At 43.6% G+C, this 23,367-nt stretch overlaps 1 protein-coding gene across 1 annotated transcript; it reads left to right on the top strand.

Annotated features, from left to right (window-relative positions):
- The first annotated feature begins 1,705 nt into the window (after positions 1–1,705).
- PTP4A2 (protein tyrosine phosphatase 4A2) lies at positions 1,706–21,508 on the top strand. The gene is made up of 6 exons (XM_069802968.1): positions 1,706–1,957; positions 10,259–10,931; positions 12,515–12,607; positions 17,679–17,809; positions 19,860–19,934; positions 21,080–21,508. The coding sequence occupies exons 2-6, from the start codon at positions 10,836–10,838 to the stop codon at positions 21,186–21,188; spliced, it is 504 nt and encodes a 167-aa protein (XP_069659069.1). The 5' UTR covers positions 1,706–1,957; positions 10,259–10,835; the 3' UTR covers positions 21,189–21,508.
- The last annotated feature ends 1,859 nt before the right edge of the window (positions 21,509–23,367 follow it).

The raw sequence follows: 23,367 nt of genomic DNA, 5'->3' as shown, positions 1-23,367 counted from the left end.
CTGGTGTGGACGCGATCGCTTCTGATGGGGCCGTTTGTCAGCTTTTGGAGAAAATGCCTTTGTTTTGCTGCAGAAGAGGAAGAGGCCCGGCAGCCTGGACTGCTCGATATTGTGCATTATGCAAATGGCCATGCCTCAGGCGCACTGCTGCCTGCTCTGCCTGCTCGAGCGAGGGGCCCTGTGGAGGGCTTCCTGCGGGAGCTGAGAACAGAGAAACTCTTGTTCTAGCTCCTGCCAGTGCTGCTTTCAGCGCGGAACGCCCGCTTGCTGGGCTGGACCAGCGGCGGTGGCAGCAGCAGTGATGCCCACAAGAACGGTCTGTCTGTCCAGCGGCTCTGTCCTTTGCTCCTGTATTTTTATCTCAGCTGGCAGAAAAGGATGTGTTAATCCGTGGCTCCAAAATATCACCCCACGCTCGGGAAAACCTTTCCCGCTGCAGCCCAGCCCAGCAAAGGGTTTCTCCATGCTGGCTCCACATCACGTTTTGTTGCCCCCGTCTTGGAGTGGTGATTTTGAGCGGGTCCTTCAGCTTCTCGGCAGGATGACGATGGGCACTGACCCCATCTTGCAGGCAGGATTAGGAAGCTGGCCCCCTTGCCGGAGCTGGTGCCGGAGCCGTGTTACACACGCGCTGTCACACCCTTGCCGATAAAAGCCACGTCGGGAGGGGACGTTGCGGTCTGGTTGGGGTTGTCACCTCGGGTCACTGAACGCCACGCGGCCGGGACAGGCTCCGGCCAAGCGTGGGCCTTCCTGCGAGCCAGGATCCTACTCCCGCCAAACTCTTGAGTCACCGTATCCGGTGCTCCGCCCCGGAGCAGGGAACCGGATTAATGGCTCGTTTCTTTATTTCGGTTTTGCCGGGCCGTGAGCTGGCCTTCCCGGGGAACCCGAGGTGTCTCAGTGCTTCCGGGGCTGTAAGCACCAGTGTGTGTCCCCCCACTGCTCTTTCCCCGGGGACGTTCGGCCCGCTCGGGAGCCGCGGGCCCGTGTCTCTGCCGGGGCGGCGGGCACCGGCCCCGGGGCGGAGAAGGGAAGCGGAAGCCGTGGGAACCGCCGGGCGGACCGAACCATGGCGGGGGGGGGGGGAAACGGGTTGTACCACTGCTGCTGTGCGCTGGCGGGGGGGTGTGTGCTGGCGTGGAAAGGCCCGCGTGCACGTGCGGCCGGAGGGCCAGTCCAAGCGCGCCGGAAGCGCGGGGGGGGGGGTGGTCCGGAGCGTACCAAGGGTGACTGGGGACAAGGCGGCGCGTTTCGCTTCGGGCCGTGCTCACCGCCGGCAGGGCAGGCGGGGGCGGGCAGGAGGGGCAGGGCGAGCCGCTCTCGGGCCGCGCTGGGAAGGGCCGTACCAATGCCCAAGGGGGGGGAAGCGGGCTGTACTAATGTCGCCTTCTTCGCGGGGGGGGGAGAGGGCCTGTTCCAACAGCAGCGGGAGGGAGGGAGCCGTTCCCCGCGGTACGGGGAGGGGGACCCGGCTGGTCGCACGGCAGCGGTACGGCGAGACGCGGCAACCGTGGAGCGAGGCCGCCCCAACGCCGCTTAGTGCCGCGTCGACGTGCCCGGAGCACCCCCGCGGCATTGCGAGTGGACGCACCCGGCGCGCTGAACCGGGGCGGGGGGACCTAGACGACGACGGATCGTACCAATTGCCGGATGTGGGTGTGAGGAGGGCCGTGCCAATCAGCGACGGGCGGGCCGTACCAAAGGGGGCGCGGGCGGGGAGGGAGCGGCCTGTGCGCGAGGAGCCGTCTGGCGGCGCGCGGGCTCTCGGGTCTCTCCCCGCGGCCGGACCGGACCGAGCGCAGCTTCAGCCCCGTCACGGGCCCTGCCGCCGCCGACGGGCCGGGCCGGGCCTGCCGCCGCGCCCCCTCCCGCTCCTTCTCGCTCCTTCCCCGGCCCGGTGTGTGGGAGGCGCCGGGCCCGCTCGGAAGGAACGCCGACGCGCTCAATGCCCAGGGTGAGGGGAGCCGCGGGGGGGAGGGGGGGGAATTCGGGTGAGGAGGGACGGCGGGAGGCTGGAGCCCCCGCCCCGGGGCGGGCCTGGGTTGTGGGGTGGGGGGGGTGTAGTGGCTCCGGGGCGGCCTGTGGGACCCCCGCCACCGGCTCCTTGGGAGGTTTTGAGAGGATCCCCAGCCTGTGGGGCTGGTCCGGGGGGGGCTTCCCTGGCCTGGGGAGTCTCCTTTGGCCCCCGCGGCTGATTCGCAGGGGTCTTTTGTGCTTTGGGGGTACCGGCTGGGCTGCGGGTCTAGTTTGGGAGGGGTCTTTGCTGGTCTAGGAGGCTCTCTTTGGTCTGAGGGGCCGGTTCTGGTTGCCCTTCCTGGTCTGGGGGGATTTCCTGACCTGTGGGGATTGTTTGGGGAATCCTTCTGGGCCCTGGGGGCTCCCTCGGCCTTTGGAGCAGCCTTGGGGGCAGCTTGTTAGCCTATGCGTCCCTACTCTATTTTGGTTTTGGCGGGGGGGGGGGTGTCCCTGCTTGTGGGTTGGACTGGTATGAGGGACCCCTATGGCCGGTAAGGCTGGTTTTAGGGTGGTAGCCCTTGTCTGCAGTGTTGGGCTGCTTTGTGGGATGTCCCTTCTATGTGCAAGGCTGGCTTGGAGGGTCCTCCCCTCATCTGTGGGATGGGGCTGACTTACAGTGCCCACCCCACCGGTTTGTATGGCTGGTTTGTGTGGGTCTCTCCTCAGCTGTGGGGCTGGGATGAGTGGACTCCAAAGGGATAGTTTAGTGGGGGTAGTCTGCCTTGTACCTGGGCTTGGGGGGGGTGGTGTTCAGAAGGGGAGGTCATTGCCTGTAGGATTGCAACAGTGGGAGGATGAGGAGGCTGCAGAAGGGTTGGTGTGTGTGAATGGGGGGGGGGGGGTCTTGTACCTGGTATAGGAGGGCATTTGGAGAGGTTTGTTGGAGGGGAGGAGGTGTTACTTATTCCTGTGTGTCTGTACAGATGGGGGAAGAGTCTGAGAAAGGATGGGAGAGTTGTTCTGGGTGAAGAGGGGCCTGCCCTGTGTCAGGCCTGGTGCTGGTCTGTAAAGGGTAAAGAATTTTTCTGGGATCTGGGCTGGAAAATGGAGGTGGAAGGCTGGGAGCAATGTTGTGGGGGGAATCTTTTTCAGGCTGGAGGGGGGCATGTGGAGCTGGAAAGGAAGGGTGTCCAGGATGTGGTGGTTTTCCTGGGGTTTGAGTGGGGGCAGGGTTGTGAATGCCGGCCAGTTTGTGTAGTTAGAGGGCTGCCCTGTGGGATTTGGAGCTGCCTGGGCTGAAAGGGGGGAAGTTGATGGAGTCTGGCCTGGCCAGGGCAGCGGCTAAAGAAAGTACTAGTGTTGCTGAGGGTGCTAAGAGTGACCTGCAGGAAGGCCTGAGACAGGGAGTGGTGTAGTTACTGGGAATGGCTGTTGTTTGCTGCTTAGGGCATGCTTTGGTGGGTGAGGAGCCCTAGTTACTGAGAGCTGGAGGTTTGGGATTTGGAGCACAGGTGAGGTTGCAGGTTGGGAGGTGTTACGGTATGGGGATGATCATAGAAGTGGCCTCCACTCAGTTGCAATGATGGTTCCTCGTGGTTCCTTGGTGTGATTAGTCACAATCTGCTTTTTCTCTCGGGGCAGCTGTGTGCTTGTTGGTTTCAGTGTGAGGAGGAGTAAGGCAGAAAGTTGGCTTTTAAAGGCTACTGTATAAATGGAAACTTGCTTCAAAACTCCCAAAATGAACCCGTCAGGTTCTGACTCAGAACTGCAGTTAGTATTTAAAGAAGAAAAAAGATAAACCCACTGCTAGCAACAGCCAGAAAACTCTATCTCCTTATGACTCAACATGTAGAAATACTTAAATTTAAGTAACTCAACTGTTGGAAAGAAAAGATCAGTCAGAGTTAAGGTAGGAGTATGTATCTGCGTACGTATGGATGCGCAGCCAGGAATGTCAGCCTTCTTACAGAGTCTGGTAGTGATGTTTTTACGAACATCTCTCATAAACATAGATGATTGACTTCAAGTTTAATTACCTGCAAATACTCATCATTCTCTTCCACACAGCAGTACTCAAATGTTCTTCCTCTATCAGAGCGGAGCTGAACTGTGATCGCAGCTGGCTTCCTCGCTCCTGCCGCTGGACTTTGCCCCGTGGTGGAATGCTGTGTTGGTTAACTGTTGTGAGGCCTGGGAGGGAGAGCGCTGATGTGCGGCCCTGGGGAGAGCTGGGCGATGCATGGCTCATGGAAAGGCACATTTCTGTTCTCGCTTTAAGGTGGACCATCCACAGCTGAAAATGTAGCTCTTGAGATACAAAATTATTTGCTTGCACTACAGTAAATGATGTAGGTTGTGTATTTTGATAATGTCTTTGGAGGAGAAAACATGTTGTCAGTGATGCACCATTACTGAACCAGCAGAGAGGAGCTCTGTGTTGTCTGTTGTATCTGGATTAGTTTGACAGCTGCTTTGCCTGTTAAAGACTTGGAGATTTAAAAGAGCTCTATCTAAACATTGAAAAATAGACCTCATGGCTTGAAAATCTGGGCTAGAAGTTATCTTTTTGACACATGTGAATTGCAGTGCTAGATCAGGCTGGCACCTGTTTAGGCCAGTATCTGGCTGATGCATATCAGAAGAGAGTATAAAGTACCTTTATAGTGGCTGTTGACTTTGGTATCTTTTTGTGGCTCATTTTGCTAATTGTGAAGGGGTAAAGGAGTCTTAAATCCCTTAATCCTTTTTTCAGTTGTAACACTTGAGATGCTGGGTTGCTGTCTCTATTCAGGTCACTGTTACGTGTACCTTTTTGTTACCCCTTGTTTCCCTCTGTTCTGTACTAAAAAGTTAAATTCTTTTTGGTCTCATACACTGAAAGTCTAGCTCTGCTGGAAATAATGGATGGTGGATTCTAACAATTGAGGCTTCAGGGATGTGCAGTGAAACTTATCAGTAAGCTTCAGTTTCAGTTGTCAGACTGAATTTAACTGCTGCAGGAGCATGGAAAAGGAGCCAACTCTCCACTAAGTCATTTTTCCGGCAGAGGTATATGGCAAATTCAAATAAGTGAGATGAGTAAGATGCAAGTAATTCAACTCTGTAACTTCACAGAGTAATATCCCTGTTGCTGTCTGATTTGAAATTGCTTTTAAGTCGTGCTTGACTTGTTAATGGGTTTTTGGTGTTTTTTGTTTGGTTTTTTTTTATACTTCATCTTAAAGTCTGAGAATATTTAGCCCGAGTTGTTGGGGGAACTGATGGTCTAGCAGGATTGTTTTTTCAAAGACCAAGAGCTGATACAGCTTAGACAACTCAGCATTCTGATTTTTAGGAATGGGTTATTAGTGTCACATACTCATGAACTGTTGTCTAAAGTAATTTTTTATTTTACTTAAATATAATTCTGTGACTTAAGCAGGATAATAGCTTAAATTTCTTTTTCTTAGTGGGGCCTTTTGGTTTTGACTTCAAACACTTTTAGTAACTTTAAACTTTTTGGGCATGGTATGTAAATATCATTCAAATGTGTCCTCTGAAGGGCTTTTAAAAACTAAATGGTGGGTGGGGAAGGTGTTCAAAAAAATCCTGTGTCGGAACAGCATTTATAACTATGAAGCAGGTTCTATTTCACAGGAAAGAAAAGATCTTAAGCATAAAGCATGCATGCCTATCAATTCTTTCTGAAAGAGCTAACGCTGTAGCTAATCACTTCCCACTGCTGAGCTTGCCAGGATGATGATCTCTGTGCATTGATGCCTGCGTTGGATATAGTGGTTTGACCTCACCCAAATTTAGGGAGAGCTGCTAAAATTTTTTGTGTAGTAATCAATTTTAAGTTTTGCTGCAGGATTGTTCTCTTGCTGAGTAGTCTTGTATGGTATGTTTGACTATGCTTGCTGTTTCCTGATGTGTCGCTTTTAAGTTGAGACTTCTTTAATCTGGACTTTTTTTTTTCTTGCTAAGGCAGATCTCTATCTGCTGCCGTGGGTTTTATAGCCTCGGACGGAGCGACTGGGTTAGTGCAAAAGGAAACGAATGAGTCACCCGCAGAACTTGTCAGCAGGCTGGGAGGGAGCTCTGCGGCGGGGGTGGATAGGGTGGAACAGTAAAATTTTTGACCTCACCCCTCTCTAGGCACGTGTCATTCTGAGCAGGCTTCCTTCAGAGAGCGTTCAAGAATTTTTTCCAAGAATGTTAGTTCCAGAGTTTCTTTTCTCTGTATACTAGGAGAGTATGTTTTAGAGAAGATGGTTGCTTTGGTTCTTGCTAACGTGTGTTTTCACTGTTTTAAGGCTCATTTTGGAGGTCTTGGTGAATTCTTTCACTTGAAAAGCACGTTGTGCTCCAGACAAAACAGGACATTTTGATAGTGTATGGATAGAATGTGGGTCACTTAGCAGGGCAATGCAGGAAGGGGAAGTGAAATGTGGTGTATGCAGAGTGTCAGGAAAAGCCTGGCTGGGCTGCAGTGTTGTGTCAGGATGGCAATTTTTATGGGATCAAGTTGTACACCATCAGTGCTCCGAGATGCTGATTTCACGTGTGTAAATGTGAACCATGAGAATGAGGTTTTATAGAAGAGGAAAATTAGCAGCTCATGACCTAACTTCGTTAACATCGAATGTGGATTTCCACTTACAGGAACAAAATCAGTTGAGATGGTTTGAAAATACTAGTCTTCAAAACACTGAAGTATTCTTTTAATACCGACTGACAAATTAGCGGGCTTTGCTGTGCATCCTGTGCACTGGGTTATTTTGAAAGGTGATCCAAGTGACCTTTCCAAAGGTATCCGTGTTTTGCAATCTCTGGAAGCTGCAGCTGTTGTAAGCTGTTTCGCTGTCTCAGTGTAGCTAAGGCAGCGCTTTTACGGGCGTGTTTTGAAGGAGATGGTGGAACTAGGAATTCCTTACGAAGTTATTACTTGTTTTTCATTAAACCTGTCTCCCTGAACTTGTATAGGCTCAATACAGAAGCGCAAGCGACTTGCCCTATTGAAGCAACTAATTTAGGAGTCAATGCAATGACAGACGAGGCAGCCACTGGAGATGAATATTGTAGGTGTGTTGGATTTTTACTTAAGGCAATCTCAAGTGAAGCTTCTATCGAGTTAGGAATTCATTTAACTGTCCTCTCAATTAGTTAATCACCCTGATTTATTTATGCTAGTTAATACAGCTGCCCCTTGCTTACTTTTAAGCATATTCTTGCACGTTCATAGCATTTTGAAAGACATTCTTCTCCAATTGGCCTCATTAGGCTTTATCAAGCTCTCTTGCGTGTATGGCTGTGTGAGTGAAGGAGGTGGGGAGCTCACAGTGCTGTTAGTTGTAACTTAAATTAGTCCTGTCTGTAGGTGCAGAGACTGTCACAGCTCACTAAACTTGGCTGTATAGATAGGCATCTTGATTGATGTTTATTCTCTGATAATTAAGTTAAACAACATCAGGAACTGACTCCCAAGCATATCTAGTTCTTTTCAGATGCATGAATGGTTATTGCTTGGCTTGTTTGTCCTGCTGTCTGCTTTTTCTCCTCTGGTTCCTGATGGCACCTCATTCGTAGCGTTGACGTGTTGGATACTGCTGCTCCCTTTGAGGCCAGCCACATAAAACATGTTGTAATTTTTTGGTTTCTCTCCATGTGTTATCTCACTTTCTACGTAGAAAAAGCTGAAGGTTAATTGGCTGAAAAATTATTCCTTGTTTTATGTTGTGCATAGACCTGGTTACCATTTATTGTCATCAGTTTGATAGTGCTCAGTTCTCTTGGGGTTTTGAAGTGCAAATTTGCTTACTAAGATGGGGAGGAAGACATTTTAATGTATTTACTTGGGGAGATCAGAGGTTGTAGACAATAGGGTTTTTCCTGTTTTTCATTTTCTTAATTAGAAGCCTGGTTTTTCTTTTTAAACTTCAGCTTAACTGTTAGCAGTTGAAAGTCATGGCAGGAAGGGATATATGTGTCTAGCCAAACTCTTAAAAATAGGGTTGTGTGCTACATAAACTTCTTATCCTTCTGGAAATAATTTTTCAGACTTAAATACAGTGCTTTACATTTTTAATCACTCCTTAGCTATTAGCTAATTAAATGCTTCAGTAATATTCCTTTGGGGAAGGTAAGATGGTGTCATTCCTGTTCTGCAGATGAGCTGAGCTACTGAAAGTGGCTTGGCCAAGGTCAGACCATGAGCAGCTGCAGATCTGAGAGTAGGACTTGAATTGGTGACTCCCCTGCCATACTTAATTTAGTGGAACATGTCATCTCCATGTGTCCTTTCTTAATGACTTAGTAAATCGTTTTTACAAAAGACTTTTAAAATAATTGGGTTGAAATTCCCTCTTTGATTTGCTTGAGGGAGGAGAAGTGTAACCATAATGACCTGGTTTGATACAACTCACAGTGCAAATAGCACTGGATGAGGCTCTTCCAACCAAATTATTGGTGCTGAAAAGAAAAATGTTTAAAGGATTTGTTTAAATGTGATGCAATAGCTCTTCCCCTCGTGACAGTGTACTTTGTAATGCTGTAAGACTCTGGTACTCTGGATCCAAGTTTTGATCTCCTATGCCAAGATCTGCTGACCGCTGTTTTTATTTAAATGACCTTGTTAGGTCCTCAAAAGTTAGTTTTGAAATTGTTCCTGTAATGTAAGTCTGCAGGTCCCTCTCCAGGACATGTCAGATGACTGGAGTGTATGTTCAAATGGGGTAAAAACAGGCCAGTATTTGACTGAAAAAAGACTTTCTTGCATCAAGTTTTACAGGTGTTGGACACATGTGGATGCTGTAACTTTAGTCATTCTGTTCCTGGTACATCGTCGCTATAGCAGACTGTAATACATTTTAACAAATCCTTTGCTTTGAGATTTGGTAGTATGTATGAGAGAGTTGTGACAAATGTGCAAGAATTGACAAGTGTAAGGACTTGAGTATGATGTGTTTAGCTGGGACTCTTCCATCTGGGGTGAGACTTAATCCTGTAGTCTTTACACTGATAAAATATTCCAGGATTCACTTTTGAAATTTGTATTTCAGTCACTTAGAGCAAGAACTGCGTTAAGGTCGGGGGAGGTTATTGAAAACATCTTTGTTCTTGCCTCTGGCAACCTAATTAATGTATTTTTTTTAGCATTGAAAGCTGTTCTTTAAGGAAATAATTGCTGTTCTTTGGGTGATTTTTGACTTCATGTCAGTGAAAAAGGTAATTTTGTAGTACTTAATTTGACTGTTTTAAAGCGAGGATCTCATTAAAATGTTGAGCACACTAGAAGTTTGGGGTGTGAACTTCCATGCATGTGTGTTTTTCCCTAATTGTGTTCACTTAAGTGTGCCACGTTGACCTTCCCACTTGAGTTGCAGGTTTGTGACTTCTGGCTGCTAGTTTGGATTTTACTCAACTGATTTAAAACTTTTTCCTTAGAAAGGAAGCGTCGGTAGTGATTCTTTGGCTTCAAGATTTTTAAATGCAATGAAAAGCCGTGTTGCTTATTTAGTATTTCAGCCTTAAATGAGCTGAGCTAGGTTAGGTTGGCTCCATTTTCATCCCTCTAAACTTCATGGTAGAATTACATTGTCCCATCTTCTATTGCTGGAACATCTATATTTTGAATCCTGGGTGTTAGGACTGGAAGCTGCTGCTGTCTTAATGCCCTAGTCTGTAAACACAGATAAGACTGAGAATAACTAAAATTTATTACCGCTAAATGACCATTTGGTTACTTTTGAAGTGACTGATTTCTGAAGGGTATCTCCCTACTACAGTTGGGAGTTTGGTGGTACAACAATGTTGGTGAAATTTATGTGCTAGCAAAAGCTCAAATATATGGCAGTTTAGTTATACTCTTATTTCTACTTGTATTGCTGATTTTGTTCAGAAAATAAAGCCATACCAACAATATTTTTTACATATTTGGACTTAAGCCAAACAGGTACGACTACCAACAGACACTTTCAAGCGTGTACGTGGCTTTGTGCTATTTTCTCCTCTTCTAGGGCACCTGGTTGGGAGGGAGGGGCCAAAGAGAGCACAGAAAGGTTTCCTTGTTCTCCGTTCCGGTGCCTGGCTGCGAGGAACAGCAGTTACAAGAAGTCGCGTGTCTCTGGGCTAGGGCATACTTGGTGCCAAAAGAATATTCGGGATTATGGCTATTGGGACTCCAGTGAAGACTGATTTTGTTTGTTTTTTAAATATAGTTTTATCTAGTCCAATTTGAGTTTTCTGGGAGGGTCAATAGTTGGTGTTTCTGGAAGCAGAAGCAACAAATCCTATCACGTGGTATTTTTCTTCTCTTTAGGTGTTCTGTTGGAATATACGTCGCACATTTATGGCGATTCTGAGTGTGAGGGCAGACTTCTGCCAGGCCCAGCACAGCATCCTGGCTGACAAGTGAGCTGAGTGCAGGGGGTTCTACGTGCCATAATTACTTTGCCTTGAAGACTCCAGACACAGTGAACACACTCAAATATATGGGATATCTTCTAAACATTGGAAGCATATTCCTTTTACTGACTCTAGCAAAACTAAGCATCAAGAAAACAAAGTGGAGAGAAAATCTGCTGCCCTTACTTTTTTGCCTCACCAGTGCCTAAATGTAGAACAGGCTGCCTAGTCTTGCATGTAGTCAGAATTTTTGGAGTCTGAAGGATACCACCTGCAGTAATTGAGGCTGAAGTTGAATTCAAGTGGATTCTGAAGCAAACCTGCTTTTCTAGAAGCGAATTCTTTAAGGAACAAACACGTCAAAGCAAGCTCTGATCAATCCCAGGCATTTTAGTGGTCTTTTTAATGTTTTCTGCTGTGAAACGTTTCCAAGGTTATTGATTTTTTTTAAATTTTTTTTTTTTGGCCCCTTACACGTTTTATTTGCCATTATGAACCGTCCAGCCCCCGTGGAAATTACTTATGAGAATATGCGTTTCCTGATCACTCACAACCCAACCAATGCAACCCTCAGCAAGTTCATAGAGGTAAGGCAGTCAAAGTATCATCCTTCTTTCCTTATACGCTCATAGTTTCTGTAGGAGTACAGAACAGTCATTCCTCACACCTGTTGCTCAATGCTTTGGCTATGTTACATGTTACTTGAAGTTTAAGGCATTTTTATCTTTAATTAATTGTTCACATTCTCTTGACAGTATGAGAAGAGAATCCACTGATTACTTTTGAAAAAGTCCTGCATTTCTTTAATTGCAAGAGGCTGGATGAGCTTCCATTTTAGAATACTAACATACACCCTTGCGATCGTTCCTGTCCTGGTTTCTGAAGGACTGCATGTCCTATGATTCTAAGTGTTATTTTTCATTAAATAATGCAGTGCTTCTAATATGTCAATCTATTGCTCGTCTTTTGGCTTTTAAAATAGTTAACAGAATTGTAACTGGTTTCTGACCTTTCTTCTCTCTTAGAGTAGGATTAAGTGCAATACTTCAGTTTACAGGATGTGTTATCCAACCGCCCTACCAATCCCAGAATTGTCAGATTTCATATGCCAGAATTTATCCACGAAAAATGGCATTTGCCTGGGTTGAACTGTGGGAAGAGTCACTTACGATGGGCAGTGGATCATGCTATTACTAACACAATAAGATCTTAAATACAGCAAAATTTAATATTCAGTTTTCTGAAAAAGTAACAGATGGTATCATCAGAGAAGTAGTAGTACAGTGTATTTCTGCATTCCAGTTTGCTCCAAACCTGCTATATCTTTGTGCCCTTGTATCTTGTATCTAGAGGACTTTTTATCTTGTGTATGCAGGTCTTTTTCATTCCAGAGAGATGCTGTCATCTGATACTGATGTCTGACTGTGGCTATTAACAGACTTCCATCATTTAGCAGTGTGCTCTTCACCATGAATCTGCTCAGATATTAGTGGTTAATTTTGTCTGAAAGCCATGTTCTTTTGGTCTCTCTCTATTTTTTTTCCCTATTATTGTGGATTGTCTTCCTTTTTCAGGAGTCTTGACTCTGGAATAGATATTATTGCTAGTTGTTAGAAGTTATAGTGATTCAGTCCAAATATGAGAGGAAATTCTGCTTGCTGTATGAACCTTCAAAGTGAACTGGAACAGCTTTTGTTTGATCTTCTGATTATTTATCTAGCACAATGTGCTACTTATAGTGCATTACAAGGAAGCTGGAGTATGGTGGGGTGTGTGTTCTGTTCCTCCCTGCCTCAAAATGTCAACACTGGCTGAAGCAAACAGTTCCAGGCTTCTATTTAAAGAGAAGAAGCTGCTTGGAGAATATAAGCAGCTATTTTAATTTTGCTCTTATATATGCAATTCTTCTCCACCTTGGCATTTCCCTAGAGAAGAAGAATTCAGAGCTGTTTCACACTTAACTCCTGTCACTTGTAACCCTTGTCCTAATGTAGGTCATAAACCCCCCTTTCTGCGTTGGCCCTTGCTCCTTCACTGTGTAGTCACCTTGGAGCTGTGCAATAGTCACGGTACGACTGACTCTGTGTAAAATGTTTAGTTTTGTAGCTGATGTGAAAGTTCTTTAATTCCACTCTGCCAGTGTGCTCACATGTTTTCCTTTTTCTTAAAGGAGCTGAAGAAGTACGGAGTGACAACCTTGGTGCGAGTTTGTGATGCCACTTATGATCAAGCTCCTATTGAAAAAGAAGGAATCCAGGTTCTAGTGAGTTGCCTTTAAAACTGTCTAAAAAAGCAAAATTATGTGTCTAGAAGTGGTGGGGATGGCTTTCATGTTTTGGGCAAGAGCTTATGACTGTTTCAGATTGGCCAAAAGCAATGTGATCCCCTGCATCAGCTAAAGCTGGTTTTGAGAAACTCCCTGTACTTTTGTGAAAGGTACTTGCTGATTCATTACTATTGCCTGAGCGCTTCAGTTGGAATAGAAATGTCTATTCCCGGATTTCTGGATTTGTTAAGGTATTTTGATTGCGTTTTAGTGGCTAGCTCAGTAGTAATCCAGTGTTCAGCCTTGCCTTGTGGTCCATACAGCTCAGTTTGGTCCTTTTCTCTAGATACAGCACTTCTTGGCTTTACTGTTGACCTTCTCGGAATGCAGATAGAACTCCCTTCTCTTGCTCTTTCAAAAAGGGCCACCTTTTGAGACTAGCCGACACGTTGATATAGGCTTCCGTGGACTGGCTGTAGCAGGGCCTCATCACTGTTCCCCTCTAAATGGAGCCTGGCTGCTGATGGCTTCCCTGTTCAGCAGGTGGAATTCCTTAACTGCTACTCATAGTTAATGTTATGCAATGACTGTCTGACTAGATTGTCTAGTATTGCTTGGTGTTTTAGGGGAGGTTTTTTTAATAGGTGTGTGCTCATACTAAGCTTGCAGGCGGTATTTTTCCAGGCAATGCTTCTGAATTATTACAGTGTGTCAGATATAATCAGTTTATTTTACTGGAGTGAGTAATACTCTGTTGTGAGGCCAGAAATTGCATCTTACCTTCTTGTTGCAGGTAGTCAGTCTTCTGTTGCCTCTTGATTTTTATGGCTTAGTCAGAGGAAAACTTCTGCAGTTTTCCATTAGGAGAAAAACTTGCACCCTGGCATATCTGTGAAAACTCCACGTACAGGTCAGTCAGGTTTCTTGGCTTCTGGCCCTAGTAAGCATTTACTCTAGTTCTAGGCAGCCGCGTGTGCCTCAGTGTTGTTGGAAAAATCAGTCATTACAGGGCTACCAGTGCTCCTAGGGCTGTGTTCTGGAATAGCATTTTTGTTCGCTCTAGAGCTGTCTTGGACTTGGACGTCACAGCATTTTCAGGCACGCTGCTGTGAAACCTCTAGCTGCGATACTCCTAAGGTTGCCAGAAACTGCAAGGATTAAACTCATGGTGTAGAAGCCCTCAGAGCCCTGATTTAAGCTGGGGCTTAAGAGTATTTCTGTGTTCCTCTGCCAGAGCAGAGATCGGAGTTCTTCGTAGAAGACATAGGACAGTTTTGCAGGTGTCCAGCTCTGCCAGAGTGGCTGCCCTGTGAGGCCAGCTGACCTTGGCTGCTGCAGCTGTGAGTGAAATCCACCTTCTCCAGCCCATGGCTGGGGCCCCAGAGGCAGCTGCAGGAGCTGGGGAGTGCTCTGTGCTCTGGAGCCTGCACTTCTGAAATAGTTTGGGGATTTTGGTTCTCAAAAAATTTTAAAAACTTGGTGTTGGCTAAGTTTGAACTGAAAGCAGTTTTTTGAGGAAGCTTTTCTAAAAACTGGAAATGGTGTTTCCGCCAGCTCTGCTAAGCATCATTCTTTTGGAGAGCCTTTCACTTTGAGTAACACATGTGAGAGTCTTGTGTCTGTACGCTTTTGTCTCGGCTAACAAGCCTCTCTGCATTTGGTACGTACCAGTTCTTAGTATTCCACTGCTGCAGAAGGTGAAACAGGAGAGAGCATAAATCCACCAGGCAACTGTTAAGGGTAACAGAAAGCAGGAGGTGACAGGGATCACTGATCCTGATGATCCCAGTCATGAGGTTGTCTTAGTAATTTACTGTATTGCAATAGCATTTTGCTATTTGAGATAAGCTTAGTTAGTTACCAACATAACCACCTCCTGTATAGCTTTTTCTTCCTATGAATGCATGCTTTTTCAAAGCAGAGTCCTGTTGCTGTTCAGAAATGGTATTGAATTACCAGCTGGCTGAGAAAATAACACGTCACTATTTAAAGCTAATATTTGCTTGCAAAAATAACATTAAGATTAAAAACACAGCCTGAGGGAGATTAGTGTCTATTTTAAAACTGTTGAGGTCAAAAGCATAGTGAAACCCCTGAAAATGAGAGCATTTTAGCAAAGCCTGCTCTCATGCCGTGATACAGGATCATGTACTGGCAAGATGGGTAGAATGTGGCAGCTACGGAGTTGCTTTGGCAGATGGCATAGTGAGAAAGTAGAGAATTAGATGTTCCATGCTTGAGGTAGTACTATTGCGTGCGCATGTTTATCAACAGAGATTAAATCCAGGAGACAGGAGGCGGGGATGGATTTAGTTTCTGTGGGCTTCTGCAGTTCTTACAGTTATGTTCACATGTAAGGTCTTTTAACATAGAAATGTTACATCAGAAAAACTGGTAGTTTTTTCTGGAAGTATTTTTGCACTGGCTGGCAACCAAGGAGGCTGCGATAGTTTTGTTCATCTTAAGGATCTAAGACACGTTCTATTGTTCAGCTTCTATCAGTCCTTCATTTACTGTTCATCCCTGGATCAGACTTTCTTTGCCCTCTGTGCCCTCCAGAATGGCCACTGCCTGAATGCTAACAGGCAGTTGGGAGTGCCTGTGTTAGAGATGTGACTTCATTGCCATCTGATATTTACTGCATTGCCATGGGCTCTGGTATTGAAAGGAAGGAAGGTTCCATGCTGGTGGCTGTGGTCTCATGCTACACAGATGCAGGCAGTTCTGGGAGCGTTTTGCTGCCATAACTTCAGTGCGAGTTGCACGCAGGTTTTGAAGAAAGGGTTCTTTGTCACTTTGAAGTCCTGTTACTGCTTCTTGGTCTTCTCAGTTCTGCATTGCCAATCCTGCAGTCGTTGTTACTGACAAACCCAGAGCTGTTCTGCTGAGCAAGGCTGCTTCAGATAAAGGGCAAATAAGAATAACCCTTTCTTGCCTGTCCTCCTTCCCAGCTACTGCGGGGTGGTACAAAAGAGGTGTATTTTCTGTTTGTGCAGTCTTGGTGCATGATCCTGGTTATTAATGAGTGTTTTGGTCGTGGAGCTTAGCAATTTGTTTTCTCTCCTGTCTGACAGGAGTTCGGAGGTGATGCTGGTAGAACTCGTAATCAGGAGAAAAAACCTGCAAAACTTTGCTGCAATTACTCCTCTAGTCCCAGAATTATTCTTGTTCCTCATTCTGGGCAGTGTCCCATGCAGCAGTGTTTTATCAGTGCTAATTTAATGTCAGTGGTGTACCATTGCTGAGAAGGTGATGCTCTGTGGGGAAGTGATGATTGTGGTTAATTCAGGCCAGCACAAGAGTTGTGTGGACATGATGGTTAAGATGTAAGCTAAAGCAATGTAGTAAGCCGCTGTATTTGGTCTGAAGGAAAGGATTTAATTTAAACTAGGACACAGAACTGACATGTAAATCCTGTTCTTTGCAAGGCAGTTTCAAAAGAAAGCATCTTGCAATGGGTAATGCCTCTTCTCTTGGCAGCCCATACATCTCTTCCTGGGACAGTGGATGACACTGGGCCTAAAATAATACAGCTAGCAGTGTGTGATTGAGTGGAAAATCTCATAAAAGCCTTTTATTAGAAAGAACAAGTTTTACTTTATGATCTTGTTTCTATAGCCTTTTATTTTGCTGTGTTGTCCCAGATATTTTTAATTTCCCATTGCTTTAAAGAAGGAGTTCTCCGCACTCTTCAGACTTTGTGTATCTTTCTGAATTAATAGCATATAAAGTTATTTCAGTAACTTAAAGCTTTTTGGTTTTGTAGTTCTGAGACAGATTTCTACCTTGCAGCTTTTTCAAGTGCTGACACATTTATAGAGGTGCTCTTGGGCTGAGGTCTGTGCTAAGCTGTACTTGCTATTCAGGAAGTATTAGGGTAGCAATAAGTGCATTTCAAAATGAAAAGTCTGGCAGATTTTTACCTTTGGTTGTACTTGTTCAGAGTTTCTGCATGCTTCTTTCAGGCTTCAGAGAATATTACTTCATGTTAACCTGTTTTCACGATACTACATGAAAGTCTTGTTTCTAGCCAATGGGGGAAGAAGAGGGCTCTTTTCAAAGCAATATCCCTACCGTTTGGAGAGGTGGTTGAATAATACAAAACTCTGGCTATGAGTCTCTCTTGTAAAATGTGTTGCATTCATCTAATGAAAAGTGCTAAATTAACTACTGAGTATTGCTTTTTCCCTTGCATCTAGGAGTGCTCTTTCTACAGCACTCCCTGTGTCTGAGGAGACTATAAAGCATGTGATATTGTGCTTGGTCTTGAAATGTAGGACATGTAGTACTCCACTTAGCACAAGTTCCAGGGGAGAGCTGTGACCTCGAGAAAATGGGAAGCTTCTCGCATGTAGTTTTGATTGACAGCCATGTTGATGATACTAAATGTGACCTAGGTAGTTTAAATGTTGGCTACCCCTTTAATAGGCAGAAATGTAATTGTAAATGCTGCTTCATTGTTGACTGCCTGTGTCTAAGCACTCTTCTTTTTGCTTGTGAATGTGGTTTTTTTGACTTGAAAATACCCAGGTAATTTTAACTGTCTTGCTTATTGGATTCATGGCAGCTGGACAAGCTGATCCATTTGAGTTGTTATGAAGTACCTTTTCCTCTTCTGATCCTCTTGAATTGTTATGAAGTAGCTTCTCTGTACAGAGTCTGAAGTACAAATAGTATTTTAAGAGGTTGACACAACCACAGGCAAAAGTCTACAGAGTTCTCATCTTTCAAATGTTTATTTGAAATGTCTATTGATTTTTACATATTTTTAATAAAATGAGATTTCAAGGGCAGCTATTTTTCTAAAAATTCTATACTACAAAGGAGTTAGTGTACAGTTTTATTGAAATTTTATTGAAAAGTGCAATTAAATGGTTGTTAAACATTTACTGTTGCATTATGATATTGACTTGCAAACTTCTGTGCAACCAGAAAAACACCCACAGAACTGTTCGTGTAATATGCACTTCTTGCTGAATGCAATATTTTCCTTCTCCCAGTTATGGTTGCCTTGCTGTTGATTATGAGTTGAAATCCATATAGGTAAAGCAGTTTTTTTCCTTCAAAGGACTGGCCATTTGATGATGGAGCACCACCCCCGAATCAGATAGTTGACGACTGGCTAAACCTGTTGAAAACCAAATTTCGTGAAGAGCCTGGATGCTGTGTCGCTGTTCACTGTGTTGCAGGGTTGGGAAGGTTAGTATTGTACTGTCTTGTTTTTATACTGGACTTAAAGTTAGTTTGTGAGGTAGGTCATGGAAGGTGTTAAGTAAATGCCAATTTCTCTTGTTTTCTCCCAAATGACACTTTAAAGCAGCAGCATCAAGTTTGTGTCATTAAAGCAAGAGATTTATTGCAGCTTAAAAACTTTAAGTAATTTCATACCTCTGATCAAGGACGAAAGGAGGAACTTGGGAGAGATTGTTCAGAACACTTCTGTCAATCATGAACGATGCAAGCAGTTAGAGATGCTATTAATTTGAAAGTATACGTCTTGCTGCTAAAACAATAAAATCTCTTGTGCTTCTTGACAAATGCAATATACATATATAGTACAATTTCTAAGGCTGTACAGTAGGTTTTTTTTAATTTCCTCCTGTTTTCAGCTGGTATACTATTAAGCCATGTGGTAATAAAAAAAGCATTTAGGAAAAACCGGTTCAATTGCTTTCTTGAAAGTGGCTTCATTTCAGTTTCAAGAAGAGTTAGGCTTGTATTTCTTGCTCACATGCACACTGATGTCTGTCTCCTCACCACTCAAAATGTAACTTCCTTCTTTGGGAAGAACTTCCTTTGAAGACAAAATAAAAAAAAGACTGATTTGGGAGAGCTAAATGCTACATTCATATTCCCAAATGTAATCTCTAAATGTTATATTTATCCTATAGGCTAGGAGGAAATGGAGCTTAAGTGTTAGTATTCTTACAATAACCATGGGACTGTTAATATTTAAGGATATGAATGAGTGGGCAAGAAAGGTGGATTAAAGAAATAAGTAAGCACAGAGTTGGAGTCTGTCAAGTTCTTAAATGTCCACCTCTAGAGAAGAAAAGATGGGGGAAATGAAGAGGTAGAGGGAGAAACGGCCAGTATTTAAAGACACAAGAGCCAAAAACCCAAAGCAATTAACATTTGTTTATCCATTTCTGCTCTATTTTTATCTGAGGAATGTCTTTAGGAAGGTGGCCACGTGCAACTCAAGTGATTTTTCAACTCTCCTGTTTCTTGCATAATATCAGGCTAAAGGGTATCAGAAGCTTCCCATCTTCTGTATGTCACATAAGCTTATGTTGTGTATCTATTCCTTACGGAATGACCTTTTTGCTGTTGTTCTCAGACTTCTTCAGGCCGAGGGAAAAGCAAGAGCTTTACAGATTCTGCTTTAATCTGGAGAACTGTCTACCTGTAGTAGGGAGTTGAACTTCAACTATAGTAAAAAAGGACTTTTTTGTTTTGTTTTGTTCAAGTGACTTTTGAAGTTTCAAATTTTTTCCTTTGGAAAGTGAATAATTCTGTTCATGGAGGTGCAGCATGGCAGTGATAGTGAGAGCTGTTTCTCTTGAACTATATTTTTGTTTAGCCATGAGTACAAGTTGTCGAATTGCTAGCACGTGTTTAATCTGTCACTACTCTGTCAGAGGTGCCTGTTGCAACTGTGTGTGTTTAGTGGGGTGAACATCAATGCAGGAGAAAGTCAGTGTGTATTGTGATTTCTGCTTGTTTGAAAAGTCAGCTCTTTACATTTAACTGATTTCCAAAATGTGGACCCCAAAGTAGAAAGTTTTACTCTGTTTTCCCTGGAACACCCAGTTCCATGTACAGCATATAATTACAAAAAAAAAATTCTAAATAAGTTATCTGTTCAGTGCTTCATAGATCTGTCTCACAGACAGCTAAATCTACAGTCTCATAAGAAGAATGCATGCAAGAGGTATTATGCACTTGTTTTATCCAAGTAGAAAATTAGGTTATAGTGAAATGAGAGAGCGTAAAAATCTAGAATTATTGTTTAACGTCCCAAACACTCAGGAGCTATTGATTTTTATTTTTTTATGTGTGTGCTGGAAGCAGAGCTGTCTACTAAAACAAATTTTACATTAGGTATTCAGCAGGCAAATGTCTTTCTGCAGATAATGCTTAAAGAGAAAATACTTAAGCTATCTGTTAATAGATAAATTTGATGTATTTTGAGGGGTTCAGTATATTGTTTCTCTAGATCTTCCTTAGATATTGATTTCTCTTTTAGGGCTCCTGTACTGGTTGCACTTGCTCTCATTGAATGTGGAATGAAGTACGAAGATGCAGTTCAGTTTATAAGGCAGTAAGTTAAACTTCCCCATTCTCAAGAAATCTCTCCGTTTATGTTGTATTTGAACAGCATGTGTCTTCAGCAAAGTTTGTTAGATTTCAGATTTTGTTTTCGAGTAGTATATCTTGACAATAATGCGCATCATGAGTTTGACATTAATGCTGAGGCTTTTGCCCTTTCCTCTTTTTAGAGATGAGGATTAAAAGGTGATCTCTCCTTTTTTTTTTTTTAAATTTTTTTTAAAATGTGGGCTTATGTATTAAGCCATTGATCTAAGACTCAAAGATTTTGAACTTAGGAGGAAAAAATGTCTAGGCTGGGGCTGTAAAAATCATGGATGAATTGAACATGGACTAATTGCTCCTAATTTAAAAAAAAAAAAAAAAAAATGTAGTGAGGTTGGGCCCCCAAGCAGAATTTGTACAGCAAGGAGATGAGCACAAGCACTCCTACAGGTGTTGTGGGTGTGTTATCCACCCAGGAAATGTCAGCAATGACCCTGGCTGGAAAATAACAAAACTGGTGAAGGGTGAGACTGCAGAACTCTGGTTTAGTGATGATAACATCAGATCTTGAAATGAAGCCCAGCAGGTAAGATTATGTTGAATGAGCTTTGCCAAAAAAGCAGTTCATCCTTTTATGGATTCCCAGGGTCTTCAGTTATCTTTGTAAACTGTATTGTTGTCAACAGATTTCTCTGAATTTTTCCTTTCTTAAATTCCTTTTTTCTCTTCCCGGGTACAGTACGCTTTATACCGAGAAGCTCTTTTCTGAGAACCTCTTATATATTTGTATCTGAATGTCATGGTCTTACTTAGCTAATATAATAAGTAGCACATGCATCTGCAAGGAAAGGGTGACCTTGATGTTGTTCAGTGACTACTGCTGGCGATGGAAATAAACTCTCCCAATCCAAGAAAATATGCTGAAATTTGCTAACTGGATTTTGATTTTAATATTGGCATGTAGGTGATGAACTGCATGTGCTGGCCTGGTTTATCCTTCCTCAGAGTGTCAATGGATATGGAACCAAGCCAAAATGCTCTTTTGTAGATACAGAAAAGCTTTGAAATGAGGACTAATCTGCCTTAGAATGTATATAGTGATTGAAGCAGTACTTTTTCCATTGATATTAGCCTTCGTTCTCTTTGTTTTAGGAAAAGGAGGGGAGCTTTCAATTCCAAACAGCTGCTTTACCTTGAAAAATACCGACCTAAGATGCGATTACGCTTCAAAGATGCCAACGGTCACTGCTGTGTTCAATAAAAAAAAAAAATCTCAAACGAAGGCAGAAGTTAGCATGGCTGTTTTCTGGACTCTTGGCACCTGGAAATGTGAATCTGGAATCAAACTACGTCATCAAATTAGTGGTGGAGTCAGTGCTCCTCAACCTCTGTCCTAATGGTGGTGATGATTGAAAAAATAAAAATAAAAAAAAAAATTAAGAGAAACATTTCAGTGAAGGATTGTTTTCTCCTTAAGCTGCAGTTTGAACATCTGCAAGGAGAAAATCAGTTTCTGAACCTTCTGTATTTTTAACTTTTTAAGAAAAGAAATAAAGTAAATTTTATGTCTAAGGAAAACCAGTAGAGCATTGGCTTGTGCAGAAACTATTTTCTTGACTTGAGGAAAGTACCCCACAGTTAGGGCCTGACACATTAATTCCTATGGGACTCTTTTAAATGGAGTTGCCTTTTTTTTTTCTTTTTTTTAAAAAAACCTTGCTGGGACCTGGCAGAGAGACATAAGGAGGAGCCTTTGTTGCTGTATGGGAGCAGTCTGGCAGCCTTAAGCCCAACCTGGGCATATTCTAGAGATGGGGTGATGTCTGTGTTGTATGTCTACATGGTGATCAGACTCTGCAGGTGTGAAAAAACTTCCTGGTGGGCTTTAACAGAAGACTCACTGCCTAATATCTTTGGTGAATCTGCTAAAGGCCTTTTCTGATTGGTGGGAGGCAGTGCTTTTAACTCTGTGTGTGTGTATGCATGTGTGTGTGATTTTATGTGTATGTATGTCAGTCTTATTTTTCCAAAGAATTTGGCTGAAGTGTTAATTGTCTTTCTGTTGCTAGATAGAAAATCTATCCTGGCAGAAGACTGATGTTCAAAAGTGTCCTAGGTGAGCAAGGGGCAATTCAGACGAGGACTTAAAATTAATTTATCTGTCATAAGGAAGAAGAAAAGGCTTTTTGCTGCTGTCCAGATTCTCTGGCTTGCTGAATACAGTAACTCAGGATTAGGGGGGAGGGTCTAATTCGTGTCATATATGAGGTAAAGATGGTACGCACACAGAAATGCGGTCCATGAATAAATGCCTGGTATGGGTATTTTCCCAGACTAGCCCTCACGTACAGTTCAGTTTAACCACTGATTGCCTTGCTATTTTTTTATTAGGCTCTTTTGGAGGGAGAATCTCTAGTGACACACCAACATGCCTATTGTATTCACCATTGGCAGATTGTACATATGCTGATTTTTGCAGTGTGGACTGGCACCACGTTCTCTTTGTAGGGCCATTGGTGTTGTCAGTGAATTAATCAAGACAAGTCATTTTAAGGCCTCTAATAAGCAGTTTCAGCTAGGCTACTTCTACCAAACACGTGTTAACTTAGTGCCCTGCCCCAGTAGTGACCTCATATGCTTTCAACTTGACATTATGTCTGTAATATTCAGCCATTGAAGGCTTTGAATACAGGTTTAGGGTCATACTCTGCTGTGATCTTTTGCTGTGGAGCACCAAAGGCTTTTGTTGGTCTGTGCCTGTAGTAGGTGTAGGCTGGTACCCATCTTCTACCAATACCTCAGCTGCTGGCGATGTGAACTGCCTTCACAGGATTTCTCCCTGTTCTAGACTTCTGCTTTTAGTCTGCAGCTTAGCTGCGCAAGCATTTTCAGAACACAGGTAATGGACTTTTAGAATTCTATTTCTGGAAGGGATTTATAAAATTAAGCAAAAAATAATGGTACTTGTCAAGCCCCTCGCTTTACAGATATGCCAACAGACCTGTTTGAGGTCCATGGCTGCACTCCACAAAACTCGGTCTGTACCCTGACTCAAGCTGTATTGTTGTACTGAGTTCCTTCCTCCCTTTAAGATGTGTAACGTTTCTGATTTCTTTAATGGATAAAGGAGATGCAAAAGTGTTTGTGATGTCAGTGCCTACATTAGGGAAGTAACGTATCTGGTAATGTTTGAGTCCATGTGGAAGGTAGATGATGCTGAAATTGCTGAATTCTGGCCTTTACCTTCCCCTCACAAACTAGAAGCCTAATGTTCTAACTGTTTCTGCAAATTAAAATCGATGTTTTTAGTAAAGTGAAATACTGGTAGTTAAAGCTGATTTGACAAATGATGGAAGTCAGATTGGAGGGGAAGGTGTTGAGCTGGATTAAAAACCAAACCCCAAGCCCTTCTGAAGAACAATAAAAAAAATTTTACATGC

The sequence above is a fragment of the Haliaeetus albicilla genome, chromosome 16 (genome assembly GCF_947461875.1).
Source record: "Haliaeetus albicilla chromosome 16, bHalAlb1.1, whole genome shotgun sequence".
Taxonomy (NCBI): Eukaryota; Metazoa; Chordata; class Aves; order Accipitriformes; family Accipitridae; genus Haliaeetus; species Haliaeetus albicilla.
Note: the sequence above shows the minus strand (reverse complement) of the source record. Positions and strands in the feature narration are given on the sequence as shown.